This window comes from Camelus bactrianus, chromosome 7 (assembly GCF_048773025.1).
Source record: "Camelus bactrianus isolate YW-2024 breed Bactrian camel chromosome 7, ASM4877302v1, whole genome shotgun sequence".
Lineage (NCBI taxonomy): Eukaryota > Metazoa > Chordata > Mammalia > Artiodactyla > Camelidae > Camelus > Camelus bactrianus.
In genome coordinates, this window is record NC_133545.1 from 840,087 (window position 1) to 859,512 (window position 19,426).

The 19,426-nt window shown below is 58.1% G+C and overlaps 1 protein-coding gene across 3 annotated transcripts in view; it reads left to right on the plus strand.

The window, feature by feature from the left end:
* Window positions 1-19,426, plus strand: part of PTPRN2 (protein tyrosine phosphatase receptor type N2) — a 519,553-nt gene that overhangs the window by 430,439 nt on the left and 69,688 nt on the right. For all 3 annotated transcript variants that reach the window (XM_074366632.1, XM_074366633.1, XM_045522614.2), the window contains one exon: window positions 3,860-4,054. In XM_074366632.1, the coding sequence (XP_074222733.1) occupies window positions 3,860-4,054 (195 nt within the window). The remainder of the gene's footprint in view (window positions 1-3,859; window positions 4,055-19,426) is intronic.

Sequence of the window (19,426 nt, forward strand, 5' to 3'; positions counted from 1 at the left end):
GGAAGAGCTCAAAACGGAAGTGGGCTGGTATCTGTCTTCCTCAGAGCATGCTTTGCAGGGTATTTGCCGTTGTCAGGTACCTTTGCTCAAATTAAACGCCCTCCACGGATGGTCACAGCCCTGTGTTCCAAACTCACTCGACAGAACGTCACTCATAGGAGGCTGGTCTTGGCTTGTCCTCGGCGTGGGGGTCCTGTCCGGTCTTGCGTGGCCCCCTTGCAGGTTTGGTAATGATTGCAGGGCGATAAACTCGGGTGAGTGCTCTGGTCCGATAGCCTTGCCCTGCAATGAGAACTAATGCTGTGAACTTGAAGGTGCATTTTAAATAAGTGTTTGAGCCCAGCCCGGGGTCTCTCTCCCCCCGAGGGGTCAGTGAGAGCGTGCCATCACCTGTCCCCGGGTGGACTGCGGTCGCCTTTCTACGACCAGGTGACACTTCCAAATGAGGAACACGGCTCCAGGCCGAGGCCCCGGGGGGTCACTTGCTAGTCTGGGGGCGGGAGGGTGTGGGAGCAAGGGCTTCCCCGACAAACCCCCGTGATGGGCTTGCTGGGGGCTCAGACCAGCAGCGCACAGGATTGACAGGCTCCCCTGAGCCGAGGGGCTTCAGGCCCAGTCAGTTCGTCTCCCGACCCCGGCCAGAGCCTTGCGAAGTCAGGCACTGTCTGCATTGTTTTTCTCTGTTCTAAAAAGAAGCTCATTTTTCCTGAGACGTTTTTAATTTTGAAGTCACAGTACAGAGAATGGACAGCGTATAGAATTTCTATAAATAATTTACGAAGGATAATCAACCTCAGGGACCAGTTTAAAAGGTCGTGTGGTGATCCCCCTGAGATTTCTGCATCTCTTGGCTCCTGCCTGCCTCTCTGGGGACACCTGCCGGGTCCTGTGACTGTGCAGCAGGTGGGGGAGGAGGCTGAGAGGCCGTGGCAGGCGTGAGAGCTCGCGGCTCAGGTCCTCAGTGACGTGGAGGGACGGCACGTGGTGCGGGGCAGAACCAGCCCTGCGGTGCTGAAGATGTGCGGGTTCCGAGCCCCTTCCTTGGGCAGCGGGACGGCGTGTCCCCTCCTGGTGGGCGTGCCCATCAGACTGGGGCGTGTCGCACTAAACCACTTGTGAGTGATCTCGGGCTCTGTCACAAGCCGGTGGATCGACGCTTCTTGTGTCAACTCAAGGGAAGCAGCCGAGGGGGCGTTTGCCCGCGGCGGGTGTGCAGCCTGGCTCTCCCAGCCCTGCCTGGCAGACTCTGGATTCCATCAGACACCTCAGTGAGCCTCAGAGTACCTGAGACCCACACACAGCTGTCATCGCTCCAGTTTCGTGGCCTTGTGCCGTGGCCCAGGCACTGTTCCCACCCAGCCTCAGGTCCGGAAGACGAGGTAGGAGTGGCAGATGGAGAAGAGGCCCCCCGTGCCCGCTCCTGCACAGGGTGGAGCTCGGACCCCAGCCTCGCGGAAGGCGGCAGGCAGACCCCTGTGGACGAGCGAGCTGCGGACTGAGGGGACTGCCTCCAGTCGGCCCAGGAAAGCTCGGCCACGAGCCAGGCTGCCTCAGCAGGGAGATGCCAGCTGCAGGTGCGCAGTTCTCTGCCACGTTCACAGCCCATCAGTGCAGGTGGGCTCCAGCCCGCATGCGCACAAGAGGCCACGTCCCCGTCGGCAGGGCCTCCAGCCAGACTTGCACCTCCAGACAGTGCGCCAGCACGGCGGAGTCACACTGCCAGGAGCGGTCAGATCGCAGATGGGGGCTGGGTCTCAGCGGTGTTGCCAGCGGGGTTACACGGACCCACGTCCCCCTGCTCACCCCCCGTGGCTCCACCCCCGGGAAGTTCTTCTCTGGCCTCAGCGGTGACCCAGCCTCAGCTCTCTGGTGCAGGGCCTGGGTCCAGCCCTGGTGGGACCAGCGGGCGCCGGTGTGGCCTTGGCTGCGCCTCTGAACTGATACTAATCACCTGTCAGATGAGGAGGTCTGAGTCGGCCAGCTCTGAAATCCTGCGTCTCCTCTAGAAACGTCTCTGACCTCGCCAAGCTGCCGAGACTCGGTTCTGGTTCAGAGAACTGTCTTCCTTTAGTCGCTGCGGCTCCTCCGCTGTTGCTCTGGGCAACGATGGGGGCGGGGCGGCAGGCACTGTGCTGGGAGCTCCACCTTCACGGACCCTTTCCTTCTGTACCGTTTTGTTACTTCCGCTTCTCAGTGGAAACACGCAGGCTCGGGGACCTGGAGTGGCTCGCCCAAGTTCTCACAGAGCCTGGCCTCCCCCCGGGGAGCCAGGACGGCCGGGTGCAGGCTGGGCAGTCACCAACAGCTTCACAGGCAGACGCCGGGCAGGCCTGGTGCTTCATTTCTCGGGGAGGAGACCTCGCACCTCAGATCCTCTTCCCCCGAGGAGCCCTCTCTCAGAGGACGTGCTCTGAGCTCCCTTGGCCTCAGCTCCGTCAGACCTGTCTTGGGTGAGCTGTGTTGAACTGTAGACGTTACTGCAGAAACGTTTTTGGTGTGTTTCGCCCATTCGAGCAACGTCCCGTGTGCCTTAGTGGGAAGTGAGAGGTGGACTTGGCTCCTTGTGTCTGGGGCTCTGTGTTTTTGAGATTCTGGGGAAACGTGGGTGGGTTTTTCAAACAAATTTGTTGTTTAGAAACCACGTGTAATTCTGAGCGCTGGATGAGGTGGGGCAAGGAGAAGGGAGGGGTGGGGAGGGGGAGGGGCCGGGGAGGGACGGGGGCAGGGACTGGGGGGTGGGACGCTCTCGTCAGAGACCCCACCTCACCTCACCGTTGGCCCTTTTCCATTTTCACTTGTCCTTTCCACGGTCCCCCGCAGGCACCCACACTGGTCCCTGTGACCAGTCGCTCTAGTGGGGAGGGGGTTCACGTCTGGTGGTGCCTAGCAGACCCTCAAAGCACCCAGGCCGTCCTCCCACCTGGACAGGCCCCCAGGGCCAGCACAGCGTCCCCAGGGAGCTCCGGGGGCCCTGCCACCCGCCCTCGGTGGCTTCTCAAGGACCTCCAGTGCCGAGGAAAGCAGCAGCCCGGGTGATGGAGGGGAAGCCCACGGAGGGCGCGGAGGCCCAGCCGCCGGGGGCTGGAGGGCAGGTGGGGTGGCCCCTGGGCACGTCCGCAGCTCGTGGGCTCAGACTCCGACAGACTTCCCTCCGTGTGGTTTATTCGGAGGCCCAAGCGGAAGGCTGGGATCTTCCTATCACCGCTGATGCTCCGGAGTCGGGGGCATCCGGCTGAGTCTGGGGTGATGGGGAGGCAGCCGGAGCCCCACGTCTGGCAGCCTTGCGGGGCCGAGGGCGCAGCCGGGCCTCCCACGAGGGCTGGCTAAACGTCCCTGTGCAAGGTGGCCCGAGACTCCGCGGGGACCCAGAGGGGCTCTGTGGTTCTCCATGGGGCCGGGCCTTCAGCTCGCCGACACCCGAGCCCTGCCCAGCGGTGTGCCCAGCAAAACGGGCGTTTCCCGCCAGCCTGGCACCATCCTCCGCAGACTCACTTTGTCCTGTCCGCTTGGGCGGAGTTTAGGGAACAAGGAGAAGAACAGAAAGAGGGGTTTTCCCTGAACACCCCGACTCTGGTGCCAGTGTCTGTGTTTCCGTCCATCGTGCAAAACCCCTCGCCTCCCTCCGTGGCCCACACTCTGATACAGGAGGAGGGCACCTGAGTCAGAGCACACCTTCTCCTGAACCTGTGTGTCTGTGCGTGTGTACCTGTGTGTACCATGTGGCATGTGTGTCTCCAGCATATTTGTCTGTGTGTGTATCTGCAGGTGTGTGTGGTCAAGGTGAATCCCCAGCCCCTTGGCTCTCAGGACCCAGCTCTGACCCCCGCCGGCACTCACTCGCGCCCTCCCTGTCTTGCAGGAGCTGTGCCGGCAGCGCATGGCCGTGCGCACGTCCGAGCGCCCGGAGGCCCCGCACACGTCCCGCGTCAGCAGTGTGTCGTCTCAGTTCAGCGACGGGCCGATGCCCAGCCCCTCTGCGCGGAGCAGCACCTCGTCCTGGTCGGAGGAGCCTGTGCAGCCCAACATGGACATCTCGACCGGCCACATGGTCCTGGTGAGGCGCGCGTCCTCTGTGCTGGGACGGGCTTGGCCGTCTCTGTCGGGGGGACAGGAGGGAGAGGCTTGCGGGGCCCCACCCCACTCACACGCCCCGATTCCTGCGGCAGCAGATGTAAGGTGGGGGGAACGTGACCTTGACAGGTGGCTCAGGGGCAGGAGGAGGGCAGCCACACGTCCAAGCCCCTCTGCACTGAGGTCTCCCCAAGTGGGCACCTGAGAACTGGCCACTTGGGGTCCTCTCTGCTCTGCTCAGAACCCGAGCACACCCCTCAGTGCGGGGTTACACCTTGGCTATCTGTGCCAGTGGTGGGTGCACATCGGTTAGTGCCTGCTGTGTGCATGGCTCCCCCCAGCCCGACGCAACAGACAGCAGTCCTGTCCTTGCCCGCAGTCCTCCTCAGGTGAATTAACATCACTCACGGGCATCTTCTAATTAAAAGTGACATGGGAAGGATCGGGGCTCCGTAAGCGTCTGCTGGAGGCCACGGTGCAGAAGCCTCCCAGTGGGAAGCCCCCCCAGTGGCCCTGCCCCCCCAGCACGTGCCCCCTCGATGGCCAGGTTTTGCTGAGAGGCATTTGTTCTATCTCAGCCCTTCTTGCTGGGAAGTCCGGAAGGCCGTGTGGACACCCCTCTCCCACCCCGGCCGCAGGTGTCCTGTCCAGTGACTGTCACTGGACACACAGTTCCTGGCCATTGTCTCTCCCCTGGAGATGGGGTTCCCGTTGGGGAGGGGTTCCCTCTGTGGTTAACGTCCCAAAACCCAGTGCGGGGGGGGTCCTGCAAGGTGCTTTTGCTGCGCTGAACATTCACTTCTTGTGGGAACTTTCCTTGGTTGTTCGTTTAAGAACAACACGGACAAGGGGAGTTAGGCCACAGAAGCCGGGGTCTCGGTCCCGCTGGCCGCGGTGACGGGCACCTCTGACTGGGCAGCCTCAGCTACAGACACCGCTCACCGTCTGGAGGCCGGGAGTCTGAGGTCCGGGGCCCGCAGACCCGTGTGCGGCGGAGGGCCGCTCCTGGCCGCAGCCGGCAGCTTCTTGCTGCATCCTCACGTGGGGAAGGGGCGAGGGAGCTCTGTGGGGTCTGCTACGAGGGCACCGACCCCGTCACCACGGCTGCACCCTGTGACCTCATCACCTCCTGACACTGCCACCCTGGGGGTTAGGACTCAACACAGCAATTTGAGGGAACACAGACCTTCCTTCCAGAGCAGCCAGGAGCCCACGTTTTCCCGAAAAAGCAGAGCCTGGAGGTGACCTCGGGGGCCGAGGCACTCACTTGCAGGATGTCTGAGTCCTGGGCCGGGAGGCACGGATGCCGGACCGGTTCGGACCAGACACGGGGAGAGTGATGAACGCAGCAGCTGGCCTCAGAGGGCATGAAGGCAAAATGAAGACGAAGTGGAGGTGTCCAGCTGGCCGGGCAGCCGAGGCTGGGCCGCTCGTCCGTGCCTGCTTCCTCCCGGTCACACGCGCGGCCTCGCGGTGGAAGGGCGCCCGGGGCTGAGTTCACAGGGTGCTCCTCAGGCTCTGGTGTGGGCGCGGTTGGGTCCCGAGTCCCGTGCCTGCAGTTCCCGGAGCAGTCGGCTCACAGCTCAAGGTGCAGACGTGTGCTGACGCCCTGCTGTGCACCGAGCCAGCAACTCGGAGAGCCTCTTCCCTGGATGGATAATGGTTACGCTGCGTTAGAGCTGACCTTTCAGAGAACATTTGGATATTTGTCCCTTTCAGAAAAAGAACCTTGACTAGAAGTCCAGCCTTCTAGTGAGACTCCGTCTGGGGACCAGCACCAGCAAATGCACTTGCCAGGCGGGCTGGCTGGGGAGGTTCACTCCAAGAGCCTTTACTGTGCTGTGAGGTTTTCAGATTTCAAGTCACTTGAGTCACAGTCTGCTGATATCTCAAGTCTAAGTGGGATGTGGAAACGTTGTATTTGGGGTAGAAAATTGTGTTTTGAGTTCACGTGTGAAAGGCAGACAGAAAGGAAGCCGGGTGATTGCCTCTCAGTTGAGTTGCCCCGGCTGCGAGCTGACTCAGTCTCCAGCCGGCCAGGTGGCTGCTACGCCTGGTGCGAGGTGGCCCAGGTGACAGGGCCCTGCCCAGCTCAGACGCCGTCGTGTGTCCAGACGCATGTCCACCACCCGGCCAGCCTGGAGACCCACACAGTCAGCGTCCCCAGCTCTCCACCACAGACCCTGGACTCAGGGGCCTTTCTGATTCACCGGTGCTTTATTTGAAGTGGGCATCCAGGTACTTTCTCGACTCCAAGGGCACAGGCTGTGGGCAGCTGGAGCCGGAAAGCCAAGGGGACCTGCAATGGGCAGCATCTGCCCCTCAGTCCTGGGTCCTGCTTTCTGCCCTTTGACCCCTTATGGCGGGTTTGGGCGACCTCCCAGCCCCACACCTGTCCTTGCGCCGGGCATCATCCCCCTCTGGGACCCAGACACCTGGAGACATGGCGGACGTGAACCCCACTGGGCGTTTGTACAGCTTCTCACCCACAGAAAGCAGGTGAAAGGACCCATCCTTCAGGCTCTGGAGCTGCGGCCCGGTCTCACAGGAGAGGCCGTGGGGCACGTTCACTAGACCGGAGTCACCATCTGGGGACCTGGTGTGTGGATGGTGGGGACCGTGTGCCGGGACCTCAGGACTCACCAAGACCACGAGGAGACAAGTCTGCGGTGGTCAGTCATCCGGGCGCCACGGGGAAACGTTTTGTGTTTATCAGATGGCTGGCGTAATGACCCCCGCAAACTGCGTGCCAGGGACTCAGAGACCAGGCGGTGAGTCACACGAGATCCAGGCCGATCCCAGGAACCCGCTGTTCCTGGTGTCCAGCTGCTCCCGTCGTAACTGAAGATGTGCTGGAGTCAGCGGCAAAGCTCCCTGCGTCTGGACAGCAGGTGGAAGCGAGGGGCCCCCACAAGTTGCCTGGGAAGGACACTCGTCCCCGAGGCCAGTCACCAGTGAAAGGACAGAAGCACTTCTGAAGGAATGAGTGGCGTAGGAAGGTAAAAGGCGGAATATTGACCCGTCCCACTGGAGGACCATCGGGGGTGGGGCAGGGGGCCCGAGCGCCCTTCTCCCTCTCCCTCTCCCGGCCACTCCGTCCACTGCAATGTGTCCTTAGTGTATGTGCTGTGACTTAATGCTAGGAGCCCTCACATAGAATTTTAGAAATAAACGCTCCACCTGGGGGGTGAGCAGCCTCACCCTCCCCCGGGAGGAGGCAGGAAGGTCTCCCTGATGACGAGATGTCACAGGCTGCGGTGCAGACGATGAAGCCACTGAGACCAGCTCGTTTAATCCAGACAGTCTTCATGGGGGAGGAGGCTGAGGAACTTAGCCACCTGGGCAAGGCGTCCAGGCTGGGGGACAAGGCGGAGAAATGGCCCAGGGAGCACGTACTGCCTGAGGCCAGGGGCACTGAGGTCTCAGGGACCACAAGGGTTGGCAGGTGCAGGAACCTGGTTGGGGGAGGGGTTCCTGGGCGGCTGCTCAGGAGAAACGTGGGAGCTGGTGGGGCCGTCAGAGCCCCTCCCAGGAGCCATGTCTTCCCCCGGAGACTGACCAGCATCAGACTGCCACCGCTCAGGGCACTGAGGGCCAGTCTGGGGGTGGCACACGGATTCTGGGGCCCTGTGAACTTGGGACAAAGCCGGGAAGCTGAGCCGCTTGCTGGTTCCATGTCCCGGGACAAGCCCTTCGACTTCTCTTTTCTCATCTGCCAAACGGGCTTAGGAGCAGTGCCTCCTGCGAGGGCCCCCGTGAGGGATGAACTTGATGGCCTGAGAGGTGCCATGCATCGTGGAACCTCCCCGGCATCGCTGCCTCCAACTGCAGATCCACCAGAAAGGATCACAGGGAAAAACAAACCAGTTTTCCTTTGATGAAACTATGGGAGAACAGGGCCTTCTCCACACGGAAAGCGTCTCGTGCCCCAGAAACCAGCAGCCCCGGGCGCACGGGGAGGTGCTCGGGGGGGGGGGGCGGTCTCCAGGAGGCTGTGACTGTGGCCCCTCCCTCAGCAAGTCGAGGCCACACCGGGCGCAGGGCCCTGTGCGTGGTGGGGGCCCCGCAGCATTTGCAGAAGGACCAGCATTGCCAGGAGGAGGAGACGGGAAGGGAAACAGCCCCAGCGATAAGCCTGGTCGGTTTCCAAGGCAACAGGGCTTGGAGCAGTGCTCCGGAAACAGGCGGCCTCTTTTGACTGACTTTGTGGAACTGTTGTCAACTTCGTTGGTTTTTGGGGGTTTTTTTAAATATATTTTTATTGAGGTATAGTAAGTTTACAATGTTGTGCCTTAAATATGCAACCGGGACATGACTTAAGAGCTCTGCCTCCTTTTGTGAGGCGAAGCATCACCTCTGAATTATCTCTCAAGAAGATCTGTTTCTAAACCACATTTGTTTTCAGAGGCTGATGTGTCAGCCTGACGGCTTCGTGGGCGACACCGAGGGCAGGTGGCGGTCCTGAGGCCCTGATTCCTCGGGCGCCGGACGCCAAGCACGGGGCCGTGTAGCTGGAGGGGCCGACGTCTTCATCCATGATGCAGGGGAGGGTCTGGGCTGAATCTCTGCGTCCCTTTTATTCTTGGAAAATACGATAAAACAGGAAAGAGTGTCGCTGAGCATTTACGTAACAGCACTGCCCTAAGAAACCGTGGAGGAGGAGCTGTTTTAGCCCATTTCACAGATGAAGGCAATAAAACCAAGAGCAGTGAGATAAATCCCTGAAAAGTCACAACATTGCAGCCTCGCACCCATGGCTTCCCACGGCCCCAGAAGAGAAGAAGCTTATGGAAGCAGGAGTGTTTGGGGATGTGGTGGCTGAGGGCCCACGGAGGGTGAGGACCGGGCAGCCGCGGTGGACCTGGCCACGTGCTGGTGGAGCTGGGCCCCTCTGACCTCGCAGCCCGGCCCGCAGGACTCGTGGCCTCCCCACAGGCGGCCGCCTCTGCACGCCTGGAGTCTCACAAGGAAGAGCCTTTTTTGACCCTTGCACTTTGAGGAAGCTCCCTGTCTGGTCGTCTTCTCTCTCCTTAACTTACACTTTTATACCTATCGATGGTATGAGTCAGTTGCTTAACCAGGAAGCAGACGCCTCTTCCTGGAAGCCACAGGAACGGAACAGAAGCAGAGGTTCCGTTGGGGGCCCCTGGTTCCCGTGTCTCCATCTTTCAGTGCAGCACCTGTGTTTCTAAAAGGGGGCGGCTCCACAGTTCCTCGCCGTGCTCTCTCCAGCCCTGCTCTCTCTGGCCTGCACGTGTGTCTGCGGCTCAGCTGGCCACTGTCCTGGTGGTGAAGGTGCCTGGGCTGGGCTCCCTGCAGCTGTGCACCCGCTCGCTGACACCAGTGGTGGCAGCGGCTTCGAGTCCATCTGAGCCAGGGGTCTCCTTGCCGCTGGGGAACCACATCCTCAGACGTGGAGCTCCGAGGCTGTGGCTCCCGCCGGCGGTGCTGGTCTCTGTGGTTCATGCTCGGAGCAGCACACTCTTGCCTGGAAGCTGTTTCCTGCTGTTTGACCACGTCCTGCTACTGAGACAGAGGCTTTCTGGGAGTGAAATGGCTCGAACGCATCAAAGCAGAGGCCCGCAGCCCCCAGCTCTCCCTGCCTGGTGGGCGTGGGTGACGGCACTTTGGGGGTGGCCGTGGGGAGCCTTCCAGGCCACATCGCGTGTTGGTGTCGGGTCAGAGGTCCTGGGCTGTGCTGAGTCTCCAGAGCAGGAAGGTGGGCCTGAGATGAGTCGGGGTCAGAGGAGCAGGCAGGGGTGAGAAGTGCCCACTCAGATGACCCTGGGACACACTTAAGAGCTAGGCCATCAGTCAGAGTCCAGTTCGGGTAGAGTCAGCCTGAGCTCCCGACGGCGGCCCTGGCCTTGGGCTCGGCCCCGACCTGAGTCACGGCGTCTCGCTGGCTTGGAGGCTTTTCTAGAGCCTCCTGTGTCTGTGTGCTTTCTTACCCCAGTCACCACCTCTCCAGCCTAGAAACCGCTGCCGTGGAGCGAGTCCACACCCGCTTCTAACTGCTCGGGGAGCCCAGTTACTCAGACCAGACAGTGTGTGGCGGTGCCTGGCGGGTGCCTGGAGCACCATCGGTGTTTAATCAGGATCGGGACCCTGCTCTGCCCCCCTTGGAGTTCAGGGCTGTACCCCGCCCTCCCCATTTTCACCCTCACAGGAGGGCGTTCATGCACCCATCTCCAGACTGAGAGTAATGCCCTGGGGGCTGGGGGTGGGGTAGAGCTCAGTGCAGAGTACTTGCCTCGTATGCGTGAGGTCCCGGGTTCAATCCCCAGGACCTCCGTTAAAAAAGAATTATAAAAAAGAGTGGTGTGCGGCTTTAAATCCTGCATCTTCTTAAAAGCAAGTTTACAGTGGCCTAAGTTTACGGTTTTCTTAGCATTTTCCTGTTGTTTGAGTCCCAGCCGCCCAGGTTCGAGGGTTGTGTTTTGTGTTTGCGTTAATGGAGACGTTTTCGTGACGACTTGTGCACCTGGTGGGAAGGTAGTGGTGGAGAGCGTGTCTTCCGGTCTGTTCCGACGTCCGGGACCCCAGGCCCTCGTGCAGAGCCGGCGTCGCTGCCCGGAGCCGCACACAGCCTCCCGGTGCCGCGGCGTCTGGGAGGCGGCCCCACGGAGCGCGTGCCCGCGCTCGTCTGGACAGTCTGTGTTATTCTGCTGCTCAGTGAACAGCGGTTTGTTTATTGTATATGATTCAAGGTGACTGAGCCAATGTTCAAACGTCACCGCTCCGTCACAGCATATGTAAGGATGGCTGTGGGCTGAATTTCTGGAAGTAAGACCCTGGGTCATCGAGTGTGCCTGTTGTGTGTCCTGAGAGGTGTCGCCAAGCTTCCTGCCAAAACGTGGACGTCCTGACGCTCCCACCAGCTCTGCAGAAAATGACACCTGTGCCCCAGACCCTCCCCACCTGGGTGTTGGCCAACTTTGATCTTCCACCGGTGAGTGGAAATGCTATTTCAGAGTAGTTTAATTTTCATTTCTCTGGCCACACGTGATTTTTCATAGCTTTGGGAGCCACTTATTGTTCCTTCCGAGAGTGATTTCAGAAGTGTCCCTCAGGGTGGGGGGCCACGACCCCAGAGTGGAAGTTCTGCACATAGTTACAGGTCAGCAGGTGTGGACGCCAACGGGGGTTCACGGAACATGTCATTGTGAAACCAGCCTGCTTTTGTCTGTCTTGTGTGCCCAGTGACCAGTCCACATGGGACAGCCAGCCACGGTCGTCGTGAGAGAGGCAGGGACCCTCTGGACATCCCACAGGGATGAGTGACCTGGCTGGAAGGCTGGCCGGCTGACTGCCCCGAGCCTGTGTTTCCTGTGTGTGAGAATTGAGCGTCGGTGCTCTGGGACGGCAGAGTGTTGTTACGGCTTCCAAAACTAACCTGCCTGGTGATGTCACAGGAAAGTGGCTCTTGAGGGAGGAGCGCCTGACTGTTGTGGTGGGGTCTCTGGGCCTCAAGGGACCAGTCTTGGTTGGCTCAGGCAGACGGGGTGACTTAAATGACAGAATCTCATTGTCTCCCGTCCTGGGGGCTGGAAGTCCCAGAGGCAGGCATGGCAGGGCTGGTTCCTCCTGAGGCCTCGTCCTTGGCGTGCGGACAGCCGTCTTCCCCCATGTCCTCACACGGGCGTCCCTCTGTGTTGTCTGCGTTCCGATCTCCTCCTCTTATAAGGACACCAGTCGCACTGGGTCAGGGCCCACCCGTATACCTCACTTCACCGTGATCCCCTCTCTAAACCCCGTCTCCAAATACACCCACGTCCTGAAGTCTGGGGGGTCATGACTCCAGCGTGTGAACTGAGGGACACAGCCCGTGGCAAGGACCAAGGCTTGGGCCGGTGTTTTCGGTAGCTTGACGCCGCTGGAGGCCACGTCATGTTCTGTGGTCGCGTGCATTGTGGGGCCGAGCGGGGGTCGCACTGCCGAGGGGACTCCGGGGCGTCTGCTCTGCGGCCCCCACTCCCTGAGCACGGCCGGCTGGGATGGCGCAGAGGCTGGTGAACCTCAACTTCCCTGGTGCAGGTCACACTTTCCTGGGGGCTGACCTCCACCCGCCACCTTCCCTGGGAGAAGGCGCATCTCAGGAGCATCCTCGGGGAGGGAGGGGTGCACGTGGCAGTCACGGGGTCAGGCCGGTCAGTCTCTCCCCCAGGCGCTGGGACCTGGGCCAGACGCTGTGTGGGAGGGAGGGGCCAGGCGCCCCTCGGGGAGAAGGTGGCAGGGGATCGAGCCCACGGACACAGGCTCTGGGGCCCTGGGCCGGGTGCTTCCCTACCGAGATGACCTGCAGCCCCTCCCAGGTGCCTGGCGCCCTGGGCGGGGGCTGTGACCCGGCTGCCGCCCCACGTGGCCGTCCCCACGGCACCAGCTCTCCTTGCAGCCGTGACACCAGTGGCTTACAATGGTTTGGTGCTGAAGTGGGCACGGAGGGCGGCTTCCACTGCCCACCTCTCACCGCCGGGGGTGGGGAGGGGAGCAGAACTGCTGTGTTTGCAGTAGGGGTGTGGTTTGACTTACTGTGTAAAATGTTACAACAATGCAGGATGCCTTCCCTCCTAGAGTGAGGAGAATTGCGCGTCCAATTAGTATTTGCTGAACCAGTGTGAATGTCAGACATTGAATGTGATGGGGAGTTTGCGTCTGTGAGGGGAGGAAACTCCACGTGGCGTCCACGAAGCGCTTGGAAGGTCTCCATTCGTACATACGAACGAGAAATGTTCCCTGAGGTCCCCGTGGCCAGCGGGACCTGACCAGACACCGGAACAGAGGCCGCGCTCTCCTGGCCCGTGGGCGCCTCCTGGTCTGGCAGCTGGAGAGACGTTCAGGGAACAGAGTGACAGCAGGGTTAGTCCAGGCCCAGGATGGAGCCTTCTGATTGTTCAGGTACAAATTCATGTGTAAAATTAACAGTACATAAAATGTAGCTTTTGAGACCGCATTAAGCCGTGACGTCCCACCAGTCACTCTTGGACAGCCCGGCTGTGCTCACCGTGTCACCCGCGGTGAGTAGCGCTGCTCTTGGGCATAGTAGGCGTCCAGGAAAAATCTCCTGAGTGAAGTTGACAGCCCGTGTTTTGCCCTGAGAAGTTTACAGCCTATTTGAAGTGAAAAGGGGTGCGTGGCTAGAAAGACGCAGCCAAGTGCCAATTCGTGTCCTTTTGCTCGGAGACGCCTCCAGCCCCACGAGGGCTGGGGAGGCGGAGGGAGCCTGGGGAGGGGCGGAGTTGGTCCCAGCGCGGCTGTGGTCGAGGCGGAGCAGCTGTCCTGGGCCGGGGGCCGGGGGCCGGGGGGCACAGCAGGAAAGATCACGGCCCCTCCAGGAGCGCTGGTTCTGCTCCCAGGATGCAAGTCTGGTGGGAGAGATGGGAAGGTCCCACAGCCTCCATCTGGATGTGGCCCCTGCGGTTTCTTGAACAAGAAAGTGACGCCTGGTGATTCGTTTGCTCGCTTACCTGAGCACACCTACCAGAAGGTGAGACATTTGTCACAAACAAGCGGGAACTGAACGGGTGACGACCACTGTCCTCTGATGTTTTCTCGCCCGAGGCAAAAGGAAAGGGGGCCCAGAGATGCTGAGAAGAGCGTGGGGCTCTGCTGAAAGACGGTCCCCGATCCAGCGCTGCCCCCGGGGTGACACCTGGGGCAGCCCAGAACCGTCAGTCTGGGATTCCCCACCGGTGAAACCCAGCTGCTCACAGAGGCCGCGTGGCAGTGCGGCTGTCAGGAGGGGGCACCCGCTGCCAGAGGGCCTGTCCGCTTGCTCGAGTGTCGTCCAGACGTCGCTGGTGTTAGAGGTGCTGGAGGTGAGGGAAGGAGACAACCGTGGCCGCGCTGTCAGAGGCGTGTGAAAGGCACCCTTCCGCGTGTGCAGCTCGTGTGGGGCTCCAGTGGCCCTGCCCCGTCGTGGGAGCGCTGCACCGCCTCCCGACTCCTGCCGGGCGAGGCCCTCTCCCCGCCACGCCGCAGCAGTTACGGCCTCACACTTGTCCAGATGGTCTTGACAGGCACAGCTGAACAGGGTCTGAGGTGACCGTCTCTGCCGGCGTCCCAGATAGACCCAGACACTCTGAACTCGTGATGACTCTGACACGCAGAATGTGGGTGCCCAGGATTTTAGTTTTGCCTTATTTTCACACCCTTAAATCAACCATTTTTATTACTGACATTCGTGGTGGCACTTGTTCAGATCGGCCCTCGTCTTACTGGGTTTTCTTTCCTTCGCCGTCACTCCTTGCTTCTCAGTTCTTTCTTCTGGGTAATATGTCCCTGTTTCCAGAAATACATCCTTCTTTCAGTCCTTCCGTCGGAAGGTCTCCCCGCCTTTGTCTGAGAACGTCTTTAATTAATCCTCAGACTTGCGCAGCACGTTAGACAAGGATCGGCGTCTAGCTGAGGTTCTCTCGTCACTTTGCAAACACTGTTCCCTTGCCGCCAGCGCTGCAGCTGCTGAAAGGCTGTGGCGCGGGCCCGGGGCTGCTCCTTCCTGCCGTCTGCGCCTCGTTGTCCTGGGATGTCCTCGTGCCCTGTCTTGGTGCGCGTGGCCCTACTGTACACACATTTACACACACATACGTACTTGCTCCAGACTTCCTGTGATTCCTGAGTCAGAGAAACCCTGTCTTCCGTCAGTTCTGGAAACAGCCGCCCACCCGCAGCGTGCGGCTGGGCCGCCCCCCTTCCCGACTCCTCTGCTCTCACCCCGCTGCCCTGCGTCCGGGGGACGCCCTCAGACCTGCCGCCCGGCGTGCCTGTGTCTCTTCGGCAGCGTCCGGTCTGCTGTGCGGTGCGTCCACTGTGCCTGTCGTCTCCGGGAGCGTCTTTGCCGTGTGTGGCGTTCTGCCGCCTTCACACCTGCCTGCCGTGCTGCCCTCGGACTGCGGCTCCCCCTCCACGCCTGCAGCGCTGCGAGTGTGGTAGTTGACTGTTTCCACACAGTACTGCTGTCTTCTGGGTTCCTGTGAGTCAATGCCTTACTCTTGGTGTGTTTGCCATCCGGGGGGCCTGTCATTTCCGGTCACTGGCTCCTCTCTCTGTGCTGACAGTGTTGACCTCAGAACACGGGTTTCGAGACTGATTTTCCAGCCACTCCAGGCTGTCCTAAAGCCTCTACCATCTTTATGTCAGTTCCCCACCCAGAGACTCCCAGACGAGGGCGACAGTGTAAACTCGAGCCTCATCCTAGGTGAGGCCCAGGGTCCAGCTGTCTTCCCATTTCGAGTCCGTGTGGAGACAGAGAAGCTTTCTGGTGGCCTGGGCAACCCCTCCACCCAGAGCGTGGTCTTCTGCACATGCTGGTTTGTGCGGGGGTCTCACATCCAGCCCCCACTCCTGCATGCCAGGTTTCCCTGTGGCCCCTGGTGGACAGTGGAAGCCAGGACCCTGGGTTTCAGGCACAGGAAGTCACCGTGCCCTGCCCCTCCCCCAAAGGCTTGAGTGACTTCAGGTCACGTGTCCCCCACTTCACTCCTCTCTTCATGTGGGTTCTTGAGGATTCACCCTGATTTTGTGGGAGGCGGCTGTGCCATTCGCCCCGCAGCTCTGGGTGTCCTGTAGGAGAGGCCGTTCAGGTCCTCCTGCTCTCTCACCTCTGGGAACGTGAGACTCAGTGCAGGTCACACACAGCGCAGATGGATGCTGCCAGTTAACTTCACGTCACCCTGACAGTCACGTCTAAGAGCGTTTATGTTCTGCGTAACAAAGGACACCTCATGGTGGCTGCCTGTGATCAAAGAGGGCGATCAGCGACCTCACCCAGGCCACTTCCCACACTGCCCTCTCGGGACACGGGCAAAGGGGGCACCTTGCTTCAGGAAGTGCCTGCACACCTGTGTGTCCGAAAGGAGCCAGCTGTGGATGTGCACTGACAGGTGCCTCGGTCAGCAGGCAGGTGGGCAGGTGAGCGGACCCTAAATGCGAACAGCGGGCGGCATGAAGAAATTCCGGCTGGCACGTGTGTTGCAGTGATGAAGGCAGCCGTCTGGAGGTGCGGGCTCCAGGCTCCGCATTTGGGTTGTGCTGGAGCGGAAGAGCAGGAAGGCTGACATCTGATCATCCTCCCTCTTCACCCGTCAAACCTGGAGCGCCGTGGGCGTGGGGTTGGGGCCGTGCACAGCACGATTGGCAGCTGAACTAGGAAAAGCTGGAAAACACACTTGACGGCCTTATCTCTAACTTTTCACCCTAAAAAGTGAAAACGAGTTTTAAAAGATCAACACTCTTCTCTCTTCTGCTTCGAGCTCCTCACTTCCAAGCGATCGAATAAAGAACGTTCATCGGCCAACTCGGGGCTCCCGTGACTGCCTCTGGAATTGTTCATTCCTCCTTTTTCTTCACTGAACCTTAGCTATTTCAGTGCTGGTTGGAGGGTTGGGGGAGAGAGAGGAGACGTCTAGGCTTTGTTCCCTCCTTGCAAGTGGAGTTGGTGAGAAGATGAAGGTAGCTTTGTGAGTCTCGGGTGAACCTTCTCAGCAGTGGTACCACGTCTGTTCCTCCATTCTTGTGTTACCGCTCATGAGCACGAAGCCTGTTGGTTTTGGGAAATTAAAAACCAGACATTCTCCTTCCAGTGAGCACTTTGAGAACTTCTGCAAATATCTTCTAATAATGGATGCAGAACCCAGCATTTCCCATCTGGATATAGGAGAGAAAATTCACGTCTGTGTTGCTTGCCTAGGTAACATTTACTGCACCCTCCAGAATTCTTTATTCTCCCTAAAAACTTCATCAGAAGATCGTAATGAGGACATCATTGGTACAGAACAAGAAAGGCTGCTGCTAAGAAAAGCCCTCCTGCTTTACCATGCACGAGATGCGGTCTGCGTGTTGCCAGGCAACCCTCCCTCCTCCTGCCTCTTCCTGAAAGGTTTCCCTGTTAAGCGGCTGTCGTCATCTCTCGAGTGAAAATTGTCTCCTCTGGGCCGTTTCACGTCAGTCGGTGGTAGTGAAGCGCTGGGTCTTAGAGTCTGCTCCCATGATCGTGCCCTGGAATCGGCCACTTGTGTTTTGTAGGTAGCCGTCGAGTTGGGGAGGGGTGCATGGATGGCCCTTTACATGCAGGATCTGCAGGTGCACATGCAGAAACGTTACTCACAGCTGCTTTTGAAGAAGATCTTAAGGCAGCGCCGCCCGACTCTCTGAACACCAGCGAAGGTGTCGTTGACTTCTGCATCGCACAACTCCCCATCTGGGCGCCCACCCCCCGTGGCAGAGGCGGCGGGGACGCTTGGAGGTTCTGCTTCCTCCGAGCATTTGTTACTGTATCAGAACGTCTTCTTCGAGGGTCGGTTGTCTTAGAACTGCATCGTCATGACTCTTTCTTCCCTTATTCCCTTTCCTATCAACTCTGGAATCCAAGGTTGGTTTCTGTTGCGTTTTGAACATTAATGGAATTTCTGAATAACTCACGGTTGGAAGTATTTTTCATCTGCCAAAGAGGCATCGCTGCGGCTGGAGCCAAGGTCTTACCTTCTCATTAGCAAAGACTTGTACTGATTTATATTAAGAATTTGTTGTAAGGTGAGTGCTTGCAAGTGCACTCCGTCACGTGGCCTGCGTATTCATGACAAGGAAATAGAAACGCAGCTTTCTGCCGACGGCTTCCCCTTCTAGTTAAACTGTTCTGGTTTCTCTTCCACGTTAAGGTCTCAGACACACTAACTTTCTTTGTAAAAGTAAACATTGGTTTCTGCGCTGAACCGTCTATAGTCAAACTTTGATTTTTCCAGAGAATGAGAGGATGTAATTGTTGTTAAACACAGAGGCTTTAAACGAATGAGAAACGAGTGAGATTTTATTTAGAATGATTGGGGTTTATCTCTTCATCTTTCTCGCTGTTTCTTCTAAGTTTTCCAGTGTTTTCCATTTATCTATGAAGATGGGTGTGTCACTGGTAGAAATAAGACGATTTAATAGTAATTTTTTGTTTGATAAGCAGCTACTTCAGGACTTTAAAATGCCAAGGGTAGATATTTTAAATTTTTAAAGGGCAGAAATCAGTAGAAATGTCATAAAGTTGAATTAATTTTTCTTTCAACTTGTGTTAATTGAAGTAGCGGCTGACTGGCAGACTGATGTTGAGAATCACTGCATTGTCAATTGTGAGGGGTTTTTTTTCCTTTTTACTGTCTATAGACCAAAAGTACAAAAAGAAGAGAAACACACAAAAGATATTTGGTAAAGGCAGGTGGTCTGGATGAATAATGTTTCTTTCATTAACATATTTCCCTTATTAGCTGTATAATTAATTGTACATAGCCAAGGGAAGCTATGGAAATTGCATTTTGAGATGTATCAAAGCCGCCTTATGCTTCAGACTTCCATGCAATTTACCGTTAATGAATCCAGAGATGGAAGCCTCAAATCTATAATTATTACTTACTATTTGAATGACAAGCAAAGAATTTTATCAGCAGAGTTTTAAATGAAAGGGGATTAGCAGCTAATGTTGAAATTGTTAATCTTTCTTAGGAAAATAATTTTGAGGAAAATGTTTTAGTGGAAAGAGAGGTTTGAGGGAAGCATTTGCCATTAAAAAATGGCCATTTTCTGATACTCCACGTGAATTTGTCCATGTTTGACAGCAGGGTGCAACTATTTTTGAAAGTGAATAAATATTTTATAGGCTCCAGAGCTGCTCGTGTGTTCCAGGAATCGATTATGCAATATTCCCAAACATGCTGGTGCAGGTGAGAGTCAGTCAGCTAGCCAGAGGAAAGAAGTGAGGCTGAAAAAAATTAAAATATAGGAGCATACTCTACAAAGGATTAAAACCTGTTTAATAGCATAGAGGTCTGCCTTTCCCCCTTCTCAGTGTTTATTTGATTTAAGATTATGGAAAAGTAAATACTGTTGAAGAGAACTGTAAAACGAAGCACTGATACCCATTTTTCCAAAAAGATCTCACTGGCGAGGCCACCGCGTCTCAGAGTCTCCCACTGTGGTCTCCAGAGTGATGCTGGTGGTCACTTACGCCCATGTGTCCGGCGGGCAGCTCCAGCCTCGGTGCGGGGCCGAGTCAGAGGCGATGGAGCCGGGGCACGTACTCCGGACCGGGCTCCCCTCGTCCATCCCACAGACGGCGTCTGGCCACCTGGGAGGTGCCAGGCTCTGCACAGGACCCTGGAGAGGCCGTAGGGAGTCAACCAGTTGGTTATTGGGAGTGCCTGAAAGCACGTCTCTTTGTCTTGGTTTTTCCCACGGAGCCAAAGGCACGGATGAACATCCCAAGTTTATAGCATCATCTGGTTGGAGCTCAGTGTCGCTCGGAGCACGAGAAAGGCAGCGTTCAGATTTTTCGAAGCTCTGGAAGGTTGGCCCGGGAGGGACGTCCCTCTTAGGGCCC